The 21,667-nt window shown below is 41.8% G+C and overlaps 2 protein-coding genes across 2 annotated transcripts in view; both read right to left on the bottom strand.

Moving 5' to 3' along the window:
- Window positions 1-9,108, bottom strand: part of CCDC175 (coiled-coil domain containing 175) — a 59,534-nt gene extending 50,426 nt beyond the window's left edge. The window contains exons 1-4 of the mRNA XM_015566479.1: window positions 8,922-9,108; window positions 6,866-6,951; window positions 3,527-3,638; window positions 482-617 (exon numbers count right to left, since the gene is read on the bottom strand). Coding sequence (XP_015421965.1) covers window positions 482-617; window positions 3,527-3,638; window positions 6,866-6,951; window positions 8,922-9,075 — 488 coding nt within the window. The 5' untranslated portion in view covers window positions 9,076-9,108. The remainder of the gene's footprint in view (window positions 1-481; window positions 618-3,526; window positions 3,639-6,865; window positions 6,952-8,921) is intronic.
- Window positions 9,109-14,611: 5,503 nt separating this feature from the next.
- Window positions 14,612-21,667, bottom strand: part of LOC102755193 (reticulon-1-A) — a 22,530-nt gene continuing 15,474 nt past the window's right edge. Inside the window, exons 3-7 of the mRNA XM_006767655.2 lie at window positions 19,584-19,726; window positions 17,906-17,975; window positions 17,372-17,418; window positions 17,228-17,286; window positions 14,612-15,413 (exon numbers count right to left, since the gene is read on the bottom strand). Coding sequence (XP_006767718.1) covers window positions 15,371-15,413; window positions 17,228-17,286; window positions 17,372-17,418; window positions 17,906-17,975; window positions 19,584-19,726 — 362 coding nt within the window. The 3' untranslated portion in view covers window positions 14,612-15,370. The remainder of the gene's footprint in view (window positions 15,414-17,227; window positions 17,287-17,371; window positions 17,419-17,905; window positions 17,976-19,583; window positions 19,727-21,667) is intronic.

Here is a 21,667-nt window from a genome sequence, read left to right as displayed (position 1 = left end):
GATGAATTTTGTTAAGTCTCGTAATAGTAGTCTGATGGATGAAAGTAGTAGCTTGTGCATATCTCTGAAGGTCACGAAATATAAACCTGATGTAAAATCTCTGTCATCAGTGTTGCAGCAGCAAAAGTCCCACTGATAATATCAAATGGAGTCATAAAGTTTTCTGTCGGACTATCAGTGTACATATATACATTAAAAAATAAATGTACTTTTCATCATCATATACTGTGTTTTTGTCGCTCGAATGAATTTTATTATTTCTTCAAGGTTCTTCACATACGTACACCTTAGGAGATATCAAGTAGGCGTAACATGTTCTCAAAAAATTAGCGTTGGCACCCAGAAGAATTTTGAGGCAGAGATTTTGCTGGTTTTGGCACGCGTTCACTAAAAGGTTGCCCACCCCTGCCTTAGGACATTTTTCCCACTCCGGCCCCAGACTGCAACTCCCTCTGGTATTGAACAGAAGAGAAATACCTACCCCAGCTCATTATTAGTATCTTTCAAATCAACCATTTTCCTCTTCAGAAACTCTATTTCCTTATTTAACCTTGCAACTTCCGTCCGTAATTGTTTTATCTCAAGAAGGTTTAATTTGCGAGCAGCGATGACAAATTCTTAAAAGTAAGTGGAAATATTTACTGTTATTTGAGAAACAGCACAATTGTAGACACTAACTTTTCAAATCATGGACAAATTGCCTTTCTTTGAAATATTCTTTAAATTGTGTTTCTGTATCACAACACCTCTTCTTTACCCCTTTGGACCCTCTCAATCTTATCTATCAATTATTTCTCTTATTATTTCAGTTGCTGCTATGGTGACCAGCTTTCTATGGGCTCTGAGCAACTTTAGACTGGTGCATCTGACAGCACCTGATGCCCGCTTTTTCCATCCACTCCTCACCTTCTGCCTGGCACTTCCCTGTTGCCTTTATCATGGGACTTTTTAAAATATGCATTTATTTGAGAGAGAGAGGAAGAGAGAGACAGAGATATTAACGAGAGAGAAACATAGGCGGGCTGCCTCCTGCATGGGGATTGAGCCCGAAACCTGGGTATGTGTCATGACTGAGAACTTCTCTAGATACCCACAGCCATGCATGTGGAAAGCAAAGCGCAGAGGTGGGGCAAAACACTGGACCAGAGATCAACAGGAGCCTACTAGTACCTGGATGGTCCTGAGAAGAGGTAACTGTGTCTTAGGGGCATGTTCTCCTACTTCAATAGTTGCATTTGACAACAGTCAACATATTGTACAGCATATTAGCTCTCCCTTCTCCCCACTTTGGTCTCTGTACCCTTCTCTCCTCCTTGAATTGTACTACCTAATAAAACATAGTGCAAAAGCCATTGCCTCTGGTTCTGTTGTCTAGGGAACTCAGTGTGTTAAAAACATACACTAATTATTCACCAGTAAATAACAAATCAGTGTAATCACGTGAGACTTCAGAAGACTATCTCAGTGCATGACAGACAGATGGTAACAATGCATGAATTTTGAATACGGCTGTTTAGCAAAGTCCCGGATGACCCATTTCTACACACACAATATCCTAGAAATGAACTGCTATCTTCCCTGAGAGAGCTGGGTTATTTTTTCTAGGCTACTAGTTCAATTGTCCATTGTAGCAGGACTTCTCAAACTCTCTGTCTCAAATCTGCACATGCAACACCTGGGGATCTTGTTGAAATATAGGTTCTAATACAGCAGGTATGGGATGAGCATAGAGACTGCATTTTGTAACAGGCTCTCAGGTGATGCTGATGGTGCAGATCCAAGAACCATCTTTTGAGTAGCAAAGCTTGATTCATAAGGCCAATTAAAGTTACTTGGTTAAGCAGTCAGCATGTATCAAGGATCTTATAGGCTCATATGGTATTTTTTTTCTTCTAAAATATTTTTTTCCTGATTATAAAAGTAACTCAACCTAGAAATAAAAAAGCAACCAAAGAAAATAAAACAAAAACACTCTTAATTCTTCCTTTGGCGAGGATTTCTTCCGAGCATGATTCTTCTCTGCATGTATAGTTGGTTGTATTTTCCCTGCCAACTTAGACTAACATTGTGCATGTTGTTTTATAACCAACTGTATCACTCAGGGTCCAATTAGGTCATAGGAATCTTATATAAATTGATATAAAATTATTGATTATAACAGAATTAGAGAAATGAGGGAATGAATAGGAAGAAAGCAAAGAGAACTCTAAAGAAGTTAGGAGCAGCAGGCATAAGGACAGCCACCATGCCCAGGGCTGAGACGGAGAGCCCTCGGAGAAGCAGCACCTCACACATGAGATCCAGACCTCACTGGAGGTGGCTGTGGCTCACTGCATGGCTCAGAGATGTTCATTAAATACTGGGCTGGCAATCTGGCTTCTGAGGTGTTGGGGGAATCTGTCCAAGGGAGGTGCCATACTTTAGAACTCACTGAAAACCACCCAAGGGTGCTGGGGAAGCTGTGCATTAATCACAATAGCCATTGGTGAATGGATGGATAAATATTATACATACACACACACTCCCTGATTTCCTCAGGAATATTGTTCAATCTTAGAAAGGAAGGAATTCTGACACATGCTACAACATGGATGAACCTTTAGGGCATTATGCCAAGTGAAATAAAACAGTCACCAAAGGACAAATATTGTGTGATTCCACTTATATGAGGTACCTATAGTAGCCAAACTCATAGAAAACTGGTGATTTAGGCCAGTCAAGCTGCCTAATTTAGTTGGATAAATATCAATTCGGAATGGGCTGATCTGTATATCTTTAGTCTATTTATAAACTAAATTATATAAATTTTATATATAAATACACACACACACACACACACACACACACACACACACACACACACCCGGTGCATGAAATTCATGCACTGGGGGGCGGGGGGGCGGCGATATGTCCCTCAGCCTAGCCTGCACCCTCCCCAATCTGGGACCCCTTGGGGAATCAGGCCTAAACTGGCAGTTGGACATCCCTCACAATCTGGGACTGCTGGCTCCAAACCACTCGCCTGCCTGCCTGATTTTCCCTAACTGCTTCTGCCTGCCACCCTGATCCTATCCACTGAGCCAAACCAGTTAGGGCAGGGGGGTGGCCATCTTGGGATTCCATGGTGGCGGCCATCTTGTGCAAGGGTGTGACAGTCAATTTGCATATCACCTCTTTATTATATAGGATATGATTTCCACTTAAAATGCCGCTGTGTTTGTGTCTCACTGTGTTTGTGTCATGTACTCTTCTAGCTTATTTTGAGATGAAATACCTAAGCTAACCTTACTTAATAATAAATTAAATTCATCTTTTTACAGGGCTTCATTCTATTTTCTTTTTTTAATGAAAAGTGTTTAATGTTGATATTATTGCAGGTGTCCCCCATCTCCCCCTTCTTTGCCCACCTCTACCCCTCACCCCCCGGCCTCAGCCTTCATCACACTGTCATCCACGTCCATGGAGAAAGCATATATGTTCTTTCGCTAATCCCTTCACCTTCTTTCCCCAGTCACCCTCAAAATACCTTCGAGTTCTGTGTTAATGTGATCAGGAAGAGTTTCCAATAGAAAATATAGTCTACTGAGTTCCATGCTTTCAATTTCCAGAAGTTCAATTGTAGCTCTTCTCATTTCTTCCTAAAGATTTAAATTACATATTAAAATAATAAAATTTATCTCCTAAACAATGCCCTATAAATGTTTTCAAAGGTCAAAATGTAATTTTCATTAAATACCTTCTGCTGCTATTTTTATTTGGAATAGAAAATAGGAAACATAACTACAATTAGTTTTAAGGTGTCACTGTTAATTTATTTTTTTAACTTCCACTTATTTTCTCCTACTCAGAAATCAACTTTCCGTATGTGTGTTTCCTATTTGCAGTTTCAATCAATTTAAAGACTTCAACAAAAAGGGTAACATTGAGAAAGAAAACTACTTAATTAAAATTAGAAAATGCCTATAAAAATATGCTTATGTATAAAGAGAACAACAGTTCTCTTTACATACCTACAAATCTAAACAAAAAGTCAGATAAGCCTGTTGTTATTATTATTAACTCATAATTTTTTTGGGGGGGTTATCTGAAAAAGAATAAAAATCTGTTCATGGAACAATAGATGAAATCATCTTTTAAATAAATGGCTGCAGTGGTTATAGGTATTTTATGACCTGAGAAATTACTATTATTTTTATTAATAATGAAAAGCAGGTTATATAATTGTATATATAGTATGATCAGGTTTCTTTAAAAAATAAAATTCAATACAGGCATCATCTATACCCTGAAAGTAGGAAGAACATTCATCAGGAGTTAACTGTGATTATTGTAGGGTGGTGGAATCACCATGGTTTTTACTTTCTTCCTTTTGCTTGTCTATTTTTTTTCTGTTTTCCAGAGTAAACTTGTGTGCTTTTATAATAGTGAAAATATGCTACTTTAAAAAATGGAAGGATTTATCTCTAAGAGATTTCACAGGTCAAGTATTAAATGGAGACATACTAGATACTTTAATAAGCCACACTAAATACTTTGATCCCTTCAATTCCTAGAGAAAAACATAACTGAAAACAGAGCAGAAGAAGGTTTTCATGAGATCACAGTGCAGTACAACATGTGTAAACTCTAAAGAGTATGTATTCTACTAGTATATGCATATACTCTACATGTATTCAAATAAGTGTAATTATAAGGTATAATTCTATAGTATACATACACAACTATATATAACTAGAGGCACATGTGCACAAAAATTTGTGCACTCAGGTGGGTCCCTCAGCCTGGCCTGTGCCCTCTCTCAGTCTGGAACGCCTCAGGGGATGACCACCTGATGGCTTAGGCCCGCTTCACAGGGGATAGGGCCTAAGCTGGCAGTCAGACATCCCTCTGGCAGCCCGGGAGCCCTCGGGGGATGTCCACTTACCAGTGGGGAGCAGGCCTAAGCTGCAGTTGGACATCCTTAGCACTGCTGAGGCGGCGGGAGAGGCTCCCACCACCACTGCTGTACTGGCAGCCGTCAGCCTGGCTTATGGCTGAGCAGAGCTTCCCCTGTGGGAGCACACTGACCACCAGGGGGCAGCTCCTGCATTGAGCGTCTGGCTCCTGGTGGTCAGTGTGTGTCATAGTGACCAGTCATTCCCAGTCGTTCTGCTGTTAGGGTCAGTTTGCATATTACCCTTTTATTATAAGGATAGAGGCCTGGTGCATGGGTGGGGGTCCTGGTGCATGGGTCGGGGCCGGCTGGTTTGGCCTGAAGGGTGTCCCGGATCATAGTGGGGGATCCCGCTAGGGCGCCTGGCCAGCCTGGGTGAGGGGCTGATGGCTATTTGCAGGTTGAGCACAGGCCCTTCAGGGCAAGGGTCCCCACTGGGGTGCCTGGCCAGCCTGGGTGAGGGGCTCAGGGCTGTTTTCAGGCTGGCCACACCCCCTTCAGGGTCAGGGGTCCTGCTGGGGGGCCTGGCTAGCCTGGGTGAGGGGCTGAGGGCCATTTGCAGGCTGCCCACAGCCCCTTCAGGGTGGTGGGGGGTTCTGCTGGGGTGCCTGGCCAGCCTAGGTGAGGGGCAGTGCACAGATTCATGCACTAGTGGGGTCCCTCCCTGGGCCTGGTCTGTGGGGTCAGGCTGAAACCAGCTCTCTGATATCCCCCGAGTGGTCCTGGATTGCGAGAGGAAGCAGGCCAGGCCAAGGGACCCCACTGGTGCATGATCAGGGCTGGGGAGGGACCATGGGAGGGCTCCAGGGCATGTCCAGCCCATCTCACCCAGTCCCAATCAGCTGGATCCCAGTATCAAGCTAATCTACTGGTTGCAGCGTCTGCCCCCTGGTGATCAGTGCATGTCATAGTGACTGGTCGAACAGTTGAACAGTCGGACACTTAGCATATTAAGCTTTTATTACATAGGATAATTGTAAAGTAATGAGATTAACTTTTATCAGCAGTCTCTAGACCCAAACTCATTTACTTTACAGTCATATTTTTATATTTTTAGATATTTGATATGTAGTAGATTCTTATTCAGTATTTTTAAATCAAATAAAGAGACCTCACTATTCTAACCCTTCTGGAGAAGCATTGTAAATGTCACCAAGGACCAAAGAGAAAAGTTTGTGACTTCAATAGAAAATTATTTAAATCTTTCTTTGTGGGGTTGAGTTAACATAACCAAAAGAATTTCTGTTCATTTATTTTCACTGAACAGCAAGGTCTACTTCAGGGAAATGGGTGCAAGAATTGCTTATAGAGAACTGAGTTCATTGGTACCACACATGCAATTTATTTCAGAGGTTGTCTGTCTTAACCAATACTTACATATTGGTGTCCTAAGCATTTGCCCATTTGGCTCACCCCTTAACTGAGCTCTGTTATCACCAGTATTGCTTCTGTTTAGCGGGCTTGCCCTCATCCATAGCACAAGTCTTTTTTTTTTTTTTTAGGGAGGGGGAAAAAGGGAGAGAGAGAACTAGAGAAACATCAGTGTGAGAGAAAACATCAATGTGAGGCACATCAATTGATTGTGGCCCATATGCCCCAAGGGCAGAGATCAGACCTGCAACCCAGGTACCTGCCCTTGACCAGAATCAACCCATGACCTTTCAGTCCACAGGCCGACACTCCAAACACTGAGCCAAACTGGCTAGGGCCATAGCACAGGTCTTAATTAAGTGCTCTGCATGGAAAATCAGGCAACAGTCCACCATTGAGCAACACTGGTTAAAATGCTTAGTAAATTAAGAGGAAAAAAATTTTATAAATCTTTTTTTATGTATCTATTGAAATACCTTGAACAGAGTTGGTGTTAAATTAAAGTTTGATGAAGAAATAAGTGGAAGATTGGGGGAAAAACTCTTATAGATAATACAATACCAATCTCCTGACAGCTATAGCAATGTCCTTCAGAAAGATGGTAGCTTCTTCGTTGCATTTAAAATAGTCACTTTGCAGTGATTGTTCTAAAAAAAAAAGTAGAAAATTAAGATCTCATATTTATCTGTTCAAATCCTATTTAACCCTTTAAGATCTAGCTCAAATGTTTACTCAGCTGGAAATTATATCTTCTAGCTCTGAATTTCTGTAGTACTTTATATAAATCTCTTTTGTACTTGTTATTTTCTATTCCATTCTATTCTAATTTAGGGATATATTTTATTCTCCTTGAGTCCATCTTTGCATCTCATGGTGAAAAAGAGAATGTTTATAGCATAGGCAAGAAATTCAACAAACATTTATGAAAGATATAAATATAACAAGCCTATAATGTAGGTTTGTATAGGAATGTTTTCTTATATGTTAGTATTTTGCCCAAAAACACACATTTAATTAACTGTATAACAATCTAAGTCAACGCTTGTAAACTTATGATGATTTCTATTTCACAGGTAAGAAATCTAAGACTTTGAGGTCATGTCATATGTTCAAGGTCACAGAGCCCATCACTGACAGAGTCTGGATTCAAATGTAAGTGGTGTGCCTACAGGGTCCACGCCCTAAAGAGCTCTATTTACTTTCATAAAAGTAAATAGCAATTTCTGCCCTCACTTCCAGGGAACTTGAATTCTCTTAATGAAATAAGCTCTCAAACCAAGTGAAAATCAGTTACAGAGTTTGCAAGCAAGTGTGTGTTAGAGAGGGACGGGCATTGCCTGCTATTTCCTTTTCTTTCTTCTAAGGCAGTGGTTCTCAACCTTCCTAATGCCACGACTCTTTAATACAGTTCCTCATGTTGTGGTGACCCCCAACCATAAAATTATTTTCGTTGCTACTTCATCACTGTAATGTTGCTACTGTTATGAATCGTAATGTAAACATCTGATATGCAGGATGTATTTTCATTGTTACAAATTGAACATAAAGCATAGTGATTAATCATAAAAACAATATGTAATTATATATGTGTTTTCCGATAGTCGTAGGCGACCCCTGTGAAAGGGTCATTCGACCCCCAAAGGGGTTGCGACCCACAGGTTGAGAACTGCTGTTCATAGGAATGAATGAACCCAAGAGCTTGATCCCACTTGCAAAGCAGCTGGAGAGCTACTACATATTTTATAACTCACACTAAGGACAAGAGGCTCAATTAAGTTTTTCTTCCTAAGAAAAACTTTCTGAAGGTTCAAAAATTAGCAGAAAAAGTATTTGTGAGTGAATGGGTATGCTGATCTAGACGACCTAGGGCAAACATGAAAATACTCCTCCAAAACTTGTAAGAATTGTGAAGTTAAATTCGTTCATCTAAGAAGGATAAAAGAAACTATCCCAAACTGAGTAACATTATGATAGATATCAGTAAAGTTATCTGGAAACAATGAGATTATTAGAGTAAAGCAAGGAGATGCTTTGTTGTTTGGTGTAAATGGTTTATGAGCTGAACAAGACACCCTTCCTTGGACTGTCACACCTTAAGCTTATGTAAGGTCAGGTTTAGCTTCTTAAATGAGGAAGTATTTTAACCTGGTCCCACCCAAGGGTATTATCTGTTTCACCTCCTTAACACCCTTCTCTAATATTCCTTGCCTAATATGACAAGAGCTTCGTAAACACTCCTGTCGTATTAGGCAAGGAGATGCTTTCTTGTTTGCCTGTTAAATTTTCCAGTTTGCCCTGGCACAATGTTGGAGGAAATTAACTTGTGAAGGGAAAAGGGAAAACTGAATGCACAATCTAATGCAGGTGGGCACTGCAGGTGCAGATAAATGGCAATGGCCTGGGAGTCCAGGAGTTGTCACCAGCTACTGGTGTGAGTTGGGCCAAGTCACTCTAGTGGCACGACAGCACGAGGGCTGAGCCCTGGGTCCCACCCCGGCGCCTCTCTAACCCTAGGACCGGAGGAGGCTCTGCTCAAGCCGGGGATGCACTGAAGGTTCCTGCTAAGCTTAGCGCCCCTTCTCCCAGGACTCCCTCCCAGCGCCCGCGGGCCTCTCACCCACAATAAAGAGCTGCTCCAGCGCTGCGGTCGCGACGAAGGAGCCCAGGGTGGAGGGGAAGGTGCTTAAATCCAGGGAGGGGCCGGTGGAGACGGCGACCTGCTTCAGCTTTTCGCTGAACCCCAGCTCCGGAGACCAGGAGTGTAGCGCCATCTTGCTGCTCCTGTGCCGCCCACTTGACCGGAGGCAAGGACGCCCGCCCGTTGCCACGGGCAACGAGGTCGCCCACGCAGGCGCACCAGCTGTGGCCCGCCCGGCGGCGTCTCTAGCTACATTCACAATAATTAAGCTGTCCCGGAAGGAACCCCTCTGGAGCGGTCCTCTCCACGTCCCCTTCTTTAGTGCAGCCCTCGCACCTGTCTCGTGGACGTTGGGAATCAATAAGGATCGTCTTGAGCGCGGCTCTGTGCCAGCACTCCTGGAGGAGCTTAGTTTTCACAGTGACTTTGTGAGGCAGGTTCTTTCACACACATGTGCTAATTTTAGATGAGGCTAGGTAGTTGCACACCTGCACGGTATTTTGTGGTTTCACAAAATGTCCATTTTTTAACTGCTCCCATGACTTACTTAGTCTTTGTCATAACACTCCAGGGAGATTATGATGGTTATCCCATTTTTCAGAACATCTTACTGAGGTGAGAGATGCAACAACCTTGGGAGTAACCGCTGGCCCCGGCCCTTAGGTTTGGACAATGGCAAGGCAGTTTCCCACCCGGGTCTGCCAGCGCTGCCCTGTGACTGTGCAACCAGGGCAGGGAGGGGGGCTGGACAGCCAGGCACTGGGGCGTGGCTGCAGAGTATGGGGTGCAGGAGCCCAGCCTGAAATGGAGGCTGTGAATTTACCCATCGGGCTTTGAATTCTGAATTCAGGAGTTTGGGTTTTACTGCTGCAGGCAATGCTGCTCTGAATAGGAAGTTGAGAACAGATTAAGGGGCTCCCTGCTGGCAGCTGCTTGGTAAACAGTTTATTTCTGCCTCAGGTAACATTATGGTAGAGCAGAATATTCTTGTCAATTACAGGCATTATGATTTTTTTCAAGGAATCATCTTGCAGAGTAATCAGAAATTAAATTGGGTCTGAAACAACCAACGCATATTTGGCATAAATGTCTTATTCATTTTTATTATTAAGTGGCATCCTAAAAAGGCAGCAGTGATCATTGTTAATGCTCACTTGGTATTTTTACAGACATTTCAAACACTCATGATCTTAAAATAGCAATATTCTTATTTTTCTTATTTTTAATTTATTTAGTTCTTATTTTTACAAAATGTTTTAGATGATTCATCTGAAGATGATTCAGTAAAAATCACTGGTGTATTAAGCTCTCCATTTGATTTAAAAATCTTTGCCTTTGCCCAGGCAGCATGGATCAGGGGTGGAACACAGACCTATGAACAAGGAGGTCACAGTTCCATTCCCGGGTACCCAGGTTGAAGGTTCCATCCCCAGTTTGGGGCGTGCAGGAGGCAGCTGATGAATGAGTCTCTGTCATCTCTCTCCCTTTCCCTTCCTCTCTGAAATCAATAAAAATATATATTTAAAATTTTTTGCCTTCTTCTTTTCTTTTTGTCTAGCTAAGGTTTTGTCATTTTTTAAAAATCAACTCAGTTTTATATATTTTCTATTCCTTATTTGAATTATTTTTGTTTTAATTTTTATTATTTCCTTCTGCTAACTTGGGGTTTAGTTCATCCTTTTCTAGTTTCTTTAGGTGTACAGTTAGGCTGTTTATTTTATATATATATTTTAATTTAGGCATTTATCCCTATAAACTTCCCTTAATTATTACTTTTGCTATATCCTGTATGTTTTGGTAATTTGTGATTTTGTTTTCATTTGTCTTGAGGTATATCAATTTTTTAATTTAAAAATATGTTTTTATTGATTTCAGAGAGGAAAGGAGAGGGAAAGGGAGAGAGAGAAACATCAATGATGAGAGAGATTCATAGATTGGCTGCCTCCTGCACGCCCCCCATTGGGGATCCAGCCTGCAACCTGGGCATGTGCTCTGACTGAGAACCGAACTGTGACCTCCTGGTTCATGGGTCCACCGATACTCAACCACTGAGCCACACTGGCCAGGCTTGAGGTATATTTTAAATTCCCTTTTGATTTTCTCTATGACCCAATAATTGTTCAAGAGTATTATTTATTTTCCACGTATTTGTGAATTTCCCCATTTTCTTGCTTTTACTCATTTCTGGTTTCATTCCATTGTGCTCAGAAAAGATACATGGTATAATGTCTATCTTTTCAAATTTGTTAGGACTTGTCTTGAGGCCTGACATGTGATCTGTCATAGAGACTGTTCTGTGTGTCCTTGAGAATGCGTATTCTTCTGTTGGGTGAAAAGTTCTGTATATGTCTTTCAGATACATTTGGTCTATAGGTTCACTCAAGTCCTTTCTTTCTTTATTGATCTTTCTGTCTGGATGTTCTATACATTATTGAATGTGGGGTGTTGAAGTCTCTCACTATTATTGTATTGCTTTCTTTTTCTCCTTTCAGATCTGTCAATATTCATTTTATATACTCAGGTGCTCTGATATTGGGTGCGTGTATATTTACAATTGTTGTATCTTCATGTTAAATTGACCCTTTTATCATTATGTAATGACTGTCTTTGTTTCTAAAGACAATTTTTGTCTTAAAATCAACTTCACCAAAGAGTTTCATGCTTTATATTCCACGTTTCTGTTTAGTGTCCTTTCATTTCTACTTGAAACACTCCATTTAGCATAGTGCGGGGGGGCGGGGGGGGGACCAGAGAGAGGTAATTCTAGCAGGATTATTTTAAAAGGCTGCGACCCAGGATGAAAGCAATTAAATTTACTCATTGAAGAAAACGTGGCCAGCCAAATTAATTCTGTAATATTGCATGTAGTGAACTGAAGATAAATTAGAAAAATAATCATATTGAGGAGATCGAGGATGATGCTTATACAAAGCACTAACTAGAGAAGCAGGTTGGAGTCTATAGGCAAATGACACTCCTGTCTGACTAGGCAAAACTTGGTTATTCCCCGTCTAACCACCGCCATGTTGGCGAACACTAGGACACTAATAGTGGCTCCTTCACATCTCCCACCTGCTTCTCTACACTCAGAAGAAAGGGCTGAAGTTTGAGGTCTCGGAGATGCCCTGTTCAAGGACAATGTGGCGATTGATAGAACTATATAGTAGTGAAGCAAGGCCCAGCACGTGGCCTTTCTCAAGTGCATGCGGGTAAGGGAGGAGCTGCCCCACTACTTCTCAGCAGTGACTCCTAACAGTGGGAAACAAGGAGAACGAGATCTGGGTTCCACATAGGAGGAAAAGTCTTCACAGGGGTGTAAGGGCCAGTGTGAGGCCTGGGATGGTGTTATGGGTTGAACTGTGTCCCTACCCCCTGTACCCCCAAGAATATATGTTGAAGTCCCAAACCCCAGCATCTCAGAATGTGACCTTATTTGGAAATAGGATCTTTACCAAGGCAATTAAGTTCAAGTGAGGCCATTAGGGTGGGCCCTAATCCGATAGACTGGTGTCCTTATAAAATGGGGAATTGGACACAGAGGGAGGAGGAAGTGAAGACACACGGGAGAAGATGGCCATGTGCCTGAAGTGATGCACCACCTGTTGCTGGCAACCACAAAAGCTGGAAGAGGTGAGGAGGAACTTTCCCCTAGAGCTACCGGGGAGAGAATGGCCCTGCCGACACCTTGGTTTTAGACTTCCAGCTTCCAGAACTATGAGAGAATACATTTCAGTTGTTTTAATAAGAATTGTCTACTGTTCTCAGCTTTCAGAATAGCTCACTCACTCTGGGTCCCTGGGGGCTCTGTTCTTGGTCCTCTTCTTTCCGGTTCACTGGGCCCTCCCATTGTATCTGTCATCTTGAATATCAGCTTAGCAGATGCTTCCTGTAGAAGCAGGATATTGTGTGCTCTGTATTCCATTTGGTAAAATTCTACATCCATACCTATCATTTTGTAAGGCTGGACTGTCCTCAGGAAATTTTCATGACTGTTAGCAAATGCAATTCCTCATAAGATCCTCCTACTGAGAAGCTGCTTATGCAAAGAATTCTGGGCCCATAAATATGAGGAAAATGCTGCCAATGCAGATATTGGGGAAGGCTAATTCGGCATAACAGAGCCGTTTAGAAGAAACTTTATCTTCAAGGTTGGAAACAGATACACACATGAAAAAAACATCCTCTTCTGTATCTAGTAACCATAAAAAATAGTAGGCACCAGACAATAGTAAGCTTATTGTCTTCCTTCCCAAACCAGCTCTTTTAGACTTTCTATTCTCAAAAATGGTCTTGCATTGTCCTGATCAGCTAGTATTAGATAGAGGTGATCAAGGGCGGGGCATGCGAGCTGCGTAGCGTGCCTAGAAGGCACTAACTCACAGGTCGGCCTTGGTTGAAACACGTATCTAATCGCCAGCGCCTGTCTCATCTCCCTCCACGTAATCTCTTAGGGCCTAAATCTAAGACTTAGGCAGTCCTCTGTGCATAGTGGGTGCCTGGCAGGTTGGGCTGATATAAAGGATCAGGAACAGGTGGATACCTCCTTTCTATTCTCACTGTGGCTACTTTAGTGGAGGCCTAGTCATTTGACGCCTGCTTGCTGTTAGTTATGTGATAGCTGTTTCCTATAGTATCTAATCTCTAGTATCAGGCACCCTCCGTGTGTTTATGCAACTCTGACATCTAAAGAACAAAGACCAGGCCCGTGGTGTTTCTTTCTAGTGTGATCTGGACCCAGCCTGTCAGCCTTAACTGACATGACCATTCCCATCCCAAGCACCTTACAGCCCAATCCAGCTTATTACACACGGGTGTGCCATGCACTACCATGTCTTAGCACCTTAGTTCATGTTCTTTCTTTATGCTGGAATGAACCTTCTCTTATGGAGAAAGCCATATCAGGACCTAGCCCCAAAGCTCACCTTCTCTGTCGCTCCTATGTCACGCTGCCTTTTATTTAGTTAGTTAGCATTTCCACAGAGCCACCTCCCGCCTCTCCCATTTGGGCTATTGGCACAGTGTCCAGTTGCCCTGTGGTCACCATAAGTGCTTATGAAACCTGCATACAGGTCAAAGGCAGCTTTTGTAACTATTCCTTTTATCTCCCTCTACTTTTATTCCTCCCACTGCTCCAACTTGCATCCACTTCTACCAGGTCATCCTTGACTTTTGACTCTAAGAATGAAATAAAATGTGCAACTGGACTTTTGACAAAAAGTGAGCAATGGTTAGAAGACTTATCTTGGTGATGGTAGGAATTGTGGTCTCTCTTATTCACAGTCCTAGTCTCAGGACTAGGGGCTCACACGTCAGGGCTCAATAAATAATTCCAAAAAGAGTGAGTTCATAGCAATTTTAATTATTTCATACCAGTGTTGTGTTATATATTATAAGAATTTTATGGAAGGATTTATATAACTTCCAATTTAAAAAAAACTTCTTAAAATATCTGTGTCAACCACACAATATAATATACAGTCTTTTCCAGTTTTGGTGATTTCTATTAATAGCCCAAAGTAGCCATATGCCAGGTTGGGTTTGGACAGTATGGTCCTGGAGACAGGAGAAAAATGAACACTTGGTCTCACCCTTCCCAACATATATGTCCTCCGGAGATTTCGTCTCTTACAACTTTTGCATTTTCTAATAAGTCCACAAAAAGAGAGGGAGAAGTTTTTACATTTAGTAACATTTATTTATGCATTCAATACCAAGTACAGAAGTGCAAATATCGAGTCCATAATTAAATCCATTAGGAACTAGAGAGAAAGTAATACAAATTGTAATAAAGTTAACAAGCAGGTACTCTTTAGTTACCATACATGTAAATCAGCCCGTCGGTCCCACACAACAAAAGTACCACCTGTTTGTTTGGGATTCATTCATTCATTTAATTATTTTAAGTTATACAAAACTGATTACCATTAAGTACAGCCAACTGTTTTTATTTTTACGTTGTGTGTGTTGGAAAAACACTAAGACATCGGTCTACACTTCTATATATTGTTATTAAAGATTAATCTGACCAGCAGCCCAAGGACATAAAAAGCGATTTCCACTACTGCGTCAGGGCACTCGGCGGGAAAGGCCTAGCCGCGGGAACACGAGAAGCTACAGAAGCATTGCAGGGAGGAGGAGCAGAACACCGAAGAAGGAAAGATAACTTGGGCTCTCACCATCATGCACGTTTTTTAGCAACACGAAATGAAAAACCACATCCAATACACTTTTCTCTATACTTTAGTGCTTGACACAAGTGACTCAAATATCCTAAGAGTACAGGAACAGCCTAAAAACAGCTGTTTCAAAGTTTGTCTCTAAGATTATGGTACTGGGGGGGAGAAACAATCGACTTGCCGTAACACTTAAGAAGAGAGCGGTTACCACTCCAGACATTTCTGTTGTGCCCAGTCCCGGTGGGATATCAGTTACTCAGCGTGCCTTTTAGCGCCTGGGATTTTAGCCTGGATCCTAAAGAGACAACATCAAAGGTAATAAATCACAAGTGTTATTAATAAAAGTCTTTTATGACATTATGTGTTGTTGCTTTAATTAGCTTAAGTGAACGAATAGCTTAATGTTTCAAAAATAGTAACCTTTATGTATGAATGTCCACAAACACATTCTTTCTTCTTCTTTTTGAAGTGGTTTTTAAAAAACATTTTACTTTTCAATTGCAGTTGACATTCGATATTATTTTGTATAGTTTCGGGTATGCAGCGTAGAGACAATCATATACTTTATTTACAAAGTGTCCCCCTCAGTATTTCTAGTACCCACCTGGCACCATACATAGCTATTACAATATCATTGACTATATTCCCTATGCTATATTTTACATCCCTGTGACTATTCCGTAACACCAATTTGTGCTTCTCAATCCCTTCACCTTTTTCACGCTGTCCCCTAATGCCCCCTCCCCTCTGCAACCATCAGTGTGTTCTCTCCGAATCTATGAGTCTGCATAACCACATTCCCTTGCAGCAATAAGAAGAATGTGTAAATCAGACAATGAATGATCCAAGAAGGCCATGTTTCTTAAATTATAACTTTTTAGGTGAACAGAGATAGTGACTTATTTCAGGATTACAGCAGCTGTGGTAGAGTTAGGTGACCATTTATCACCAGTCTGGGACACTTCTGAAAAAGAAAGACAGTGCTGTTACTAACTATTCCAGGACATTAGGCATAAACGGAGATGGTCCCAGGTAACGGAACCTATGACCAATCTCAGCGTAGCCAAACTACCCAGACTGGAATGAAGAATCCTGAGTCCTAGTCCCTGCAGTGCTACCAGTCAGCTGTGTGACGTAAGGCCAGCTAATGAGCTTTCCTGGTCCTACAGCGTCCATTTTTAAAGTGTGGGTATATCTCAAAAAACACCCCAAAACAGTAATTTGAAAAAATATATGCAGCACCCTTATGTTCACTGCAGCATTATTTATAATAGCCAAGATATGGAAGCAACCCAAGTGCCCATCAATAGACAAGTGTATAAAAAAGTGGTGGTACATACATATCATGGAATATCACTGGACCATAAAAAAATGCAGTCTTATAATTTTTGACATTATGGATGGACCTAGAAGGTATAATGCTAAGTGAAATAAGTCAGGGAAAAATAAATACTATATGATTCCACTTATATGTGGAATCTAAAGAACAACATAAAAGAATAAACAAAATAGAAATATTCATAGATACAGAGAACAGACTGATGGTTGCCAGAGGGGAGGGGTGTTGGGGGACTGCATGAAAAAGGTGAAGGGATTAAGACACACAAATTGGTAGTTACAAAATAGTCACAGGGGTGTGAAGTACAGGTTAGGGAATATAGTAATTAATATTGCAATAACTATGTACGGAGCCAGGTTGGTACTTGAAATATCAGGAGGATCACTTTGTCAAGTATATGATTGTCTAACCACTATGCTGTACACCCACAACTGATAAAAAATAATATTGAATATAGACTGTAATTGAAAAATAAAAGTAAAAAATAAAATGTGTGATTTGGTCGAGTCAAAAAAAATCCTCATTCACCATGATCCCTGAAATAAACCCTCAAAACACCTGAAAGTTTTGTTTAATTGAGAGTTCTTAAAATGTGTACTTGTTTTCTGAAATAATACTATTGGAAAGAGCATGAATATGACTCAAATAAGTGAATGATTGATCATAAATCAACCTATCATTTTATTGTCCTTTTATCACCCCTACCTCATCCACTTATATGCCTGCTTAAGCCAGTTTCTCCTTTCTACAAGTTGCACTGTGTAACTTACTTTGCCACAATAGCATTTATGTGAGTCCTCACAAGTCCCAGATATTGGTCAACCTGTGCCTACAACAAGGAAGAAAATCATGAGCACATCCAAAGTTCAAGAGGCCAAACGTAAGATGAATGTTTGACTTCACACAGAACTTACCTGGTGCTTAACATACACTACAGGTAGAGTAAACATTGAAACCACAGCTGGGATGAAAAACAAATCAGAGTATTAAAATTCTGAGCGTCATCGGTATCTATAAGCTTATAGATACATGTTCATGCAGTTACGTAATATTACAGCATTTATAATCGTCAGCATTTTAGATAAAAGAGGACAGGGCGGCTCCTAAGGAAAACAGAGGGGTGCTGAGCCCTTTACAGATAGTAAATCGTTATCCCTAGAACGAGGGTAGATTGTGCCTCCCTAGGATGAAAATGGATTTCTGTCCACAACTGCCATTGTAATGTACATTAGAAGAAAAAACCCTTCAGACTAAGAAATTCATTATTAATGTGTAATATACTATCTTATACTCTTTATTGAACTATGGTCAGGGAAATGTGCAGCACTCAGGGGGATCTGGTATTTGTTCCCAGGAATCTATCAATTCAAGTGAACCGTTAGCAGCCCGGGAAGCTCTATGCTCACAGAGCGTGTGAAGGAAGACGTAGCACGCTCATCTGTCCTTACCCATGAGCAGCAGGGTCAGGCCGTTGAAGAGAGCGCCAACGTAAGTCAGGAGCCACATCAGGACTGCGAACTGAAAAGTGAGATGATTATCACAGCTTCTAAAACCGTGACAGGTAAGAGTCTCATTTCATTGACTTTTTAGATTTGAATTTGAGGCAAAATATATCATGATTTCAATAGGAAATGTAAGAGCACTTAAAGCTTGTCCCAGGATTACTGAAAGAGGGTCCTGTTTACTTTTCTCAGAACCCTTTGGCCTGTTTCTATGTGGATCCATGAGCTAAGAACGGATTTCACATTTTTAAATGCTTGAATAAAAATCAAAACAAGAATAACATTTTGCTATATATGAAAATGATATAAAATTCAATTTTCAGCACTCATAAAGTTTTATTGACTCAGTGGGCAACCTAGGGCAAGTGTCTTAGCCTCTCTGAGCCACAACACACTTCCAACATCTGTAAAATAAGGGGGTTAGCCTGCATGAGCTCCATGGGACTGTACAGCTAGAAGTTTCCTGACTCTAAAATGTAATTTGCACTTGCATTTTATTCTCCAGGATGTGGGTGCTGGAAGCCAATTCCAGCTTGACAGCAGGGCTGCATCTGGGAATGGCTGAAGGCATTTCCCCAAACCTAAATAGGATACATTAAATTGATTGTTTGCTGCCAGACAGCTCAGGGCATCTTAATCTACATGTTATTGCCTCCTACTGGCCAAACGCTTGAACAGCTGGAGGGTAATTCCCCCAAATCTGACAATGCCTCTGTATAGGAAACCCTGACCCTTTGAAGTGCGTATCTCTGCCTCGCCTCAGGACAAATTGTGTTAATAAAAAACATGGGGTGGTGGGGGGTGGGGGTTCTGAGACAAGGATATCTTAGTTTCCTTTAAACTAGGTTCCTCTGACCCCCAAATGCCTTTCAAAATTATATTTCGTCTCTGGACTCCTATTTAATCTACGCATAGCCTTCTCCAGATTTCCTGAACCCATCTTAATGCTGGAACAAGAACCCGGGCATGTGGGTTTTGGTTTATTATATTACTAGAGGCCCGGTGCACAAAATTTGTGCACTTGGGGGGGGGCATCCCTCAGCCTGGCCTGTGCCCTCTCACAGTCTGGGAGCCCTCGGGGGGATGTCCAACTGACGGCTTAGGTCCGCTCTCCACAGGGACATCCTTAGCGCTGCTGCGGACATCCTGCCAGCTGTACAACACCCCCCACGCAGTCCCAGATTGTGAGAGGGCACATGCCAGGCTCAAGGATCCCACTGGTGCACGATGGGGGCCAGGGAGGGATGTGGAAAGTTGGCCAGCCAGGGAAGGACCGTGGGAGGGTTCTAGGGTGTGTCTGGCTCATCTTGCTCAGTCCCGATCAGCTGGACCCCAACAGCAAGCTAACCTACCGGTTGAAGCCTCTGCCCCCTTGTGGTCATCTGACAATGCCTCTGTATAGCGAGTAGTCAACCAGTCGACTGTCTGCCCCCTGGTGGTCAGTGCACATTATAGCAAGCAGTTGAGCAGCCTTAGCATATCATTAGCATATTACGCTTTGATTGGTTGAACGGCCAACTGTACGACTGGACACTTAGCATAATTGGCTTTTATTATGCAGGATACCTTTAGGGGAAAAACACAAAACTCAAGACTGTCTAGTGAGCAGCTTAAGCAATCGTACTTTTAGGGAATCCACCAGGTCCTGGACGAGGAAGAGTCTCCTCAGTTCCTTAAGCGTGTTGTTCACGTAAAACTGCAGGCAGTCCGTGTACTTCTGAATCTGCTCCTGAGAAAGGGTGATCTCGAGCTCCAAGTAGGCCCTGCCAACAAACCATCCCCACAGAGCACTCATCAGAGGGAACCACCAAACAGCTAAGTTTTCCTTCTTTCACTCTGAGTGTGACAGCTGGGTCGTTCTGGGTTGGGGAAGGGAGGGTGCCAGCCAGTGGGCACCATACTCAGTGCACTGGGGAATGGGAGAATCACGGCGCCTAGTGGGGCACTGTAACCACTTCTGTTTCCCAAAGACAGCATCATAATTGAGCAACCATCCAAAATCGGCTCATTTTCTGAATTCTCTCGATATCCCTGGCCCACCAGGTAATTGTGAAAGTCCTCATGTCTCCTTGGCTGAGTGGACATGAATTATCTTTTAAAATAGTTGAAATATCTGAAAATTCTAGCTGCCAATTATTGTTTATCATCTAAAACTCTTAAGATGGCATATTTAAATTCTGGAAAGTTCTTCCAAAATTTTATCTAGAGAGCTTGGAAAGCTCAAGTGAGCTGGGCCATATTAAAATGCTCACTGGTTCTATTAAGAGAGGAACCTTTGTTTATTTTGTTCATTAGATTCCACATGTAAGTGAAATCATACACAAACAAATAAAATAGAAACAGACTCAGCTATAGAAAATAGAATGACAACTGTGAGAGGGGAGAGGGTTGGGGATCTGGGTAAAAAAGGTGAAGGGAGCAAGCAAAAAACAACACAAAACACCTCATAGACACAGACAACAGTATGATGATTACAAGAGGGAACAGTGCGTGGGGGGAGGTAGAAAAGGGTGAAGCAGGATATATGGTGACAGAGGAGACTTGACTTTGGATGGTGAGCACACAATATAATAGATGGTGTATTACAGAAGTATACACTTGAAACCTATGTAATTTTACTAACCAATGTCACCCCAATGATTCCACATGTAAGTGAAATCATACACAAACAATTAAAATAGAAACAGACTCAGCTATCAAAAATAGAATGACAACTGTCAGAGGGGAGAGGGTTGGGGGTCTGGGTAAAAAAGGTGAAGAGAGCAAGCAAAAAAACAACACAAAACACCTCATAGACACAGACAACAGTATGATGATTACAAGAGGGAACAGTGCGTGGGGGGAGGTAGAAAAGGGTGAAGCAGGATATATGGTGACAGAGGAGACTTGACTTTGGATGGTGAGCACACAATATAATAGATGGTGTATTACAGAAGTATACACTTGAAACCTATGTAATTTTACTAACCAATGTCACCCCAATAATTCAATACAAAAAGATAATCATGTACATAAAGATAAATACACACACTGAGAGAGAGAGAGAGAGAGAGAGAGAGAGAGGTATCTTTAGTAACTGCATTTTTCATTTGTTCAAATGGTTATATTGAACTCTTGGGTAGATAAACCAAGCTCCTCAAATATATGCAAATCAGTGCATCCTCCTGTTTGGCCATGCTCCACACAGAGGTCCACCCTCCCTCTTTCCACCCCGCTCTGCACTAAGACAGGCCATGCTGTCTACCCAGAGGATAGCCCTAGAGCACTTCCAGTGCCTACCTAACTCTGGGAATCGGGGTGAAGAGGAAAGCAGCATTTGGCTTGAGTTTTAGGGAGTTTACTAGTATATGAAATATTATGGTTTTCTTCCATTTGGGAAAAAATAATACTGGTTTGTCTAGATAGTATATTTTGATTCGAAATGTACTCTGAGTCAGATATTTCTTTAACTGATAAAGACAGAGGAAAATCCTGCATTTTAAAATGGCCTCCTAAAGGACAAAAAAGTAGTTGAGCAAATTGTAGTTAGAGTCTTGTTCCTATACTGGGTATTGGGAGAAATAAACCAAATGAAAGGTAAGTTCCCCTTGTAACTTGACTGTCTTGGGGGCCAAGAAAGCAGGAGAAACCAGCTTCTCCTGAATGGCTGACAGCAAAGGTGGGGGCAGGGCGAGACTCTAAATGTGTAGTCTCTGGTCCTGTGACTCT

Source organism: Myotis davidii, unplaced genomic scaffold (genome assembly GCF_000327345.1).
Source record: "Myotis davidii unplaced genomic scaffold, ASM32734v1 scaffold281, whole genome shotgun sequence".
Taxonomy (NCBI): domain Eukaryota; kingdom Metazoa; phylum Chordata; class Mammalia; order Chiroptera; family Vespertilionidae; genus Myotis; species Myotis davidii.
The sequence above is the reverse complement of the archived record's forward strand: the minus strand, read 5'-3'. Positions and strand labels throughout refer to the sequence as shown.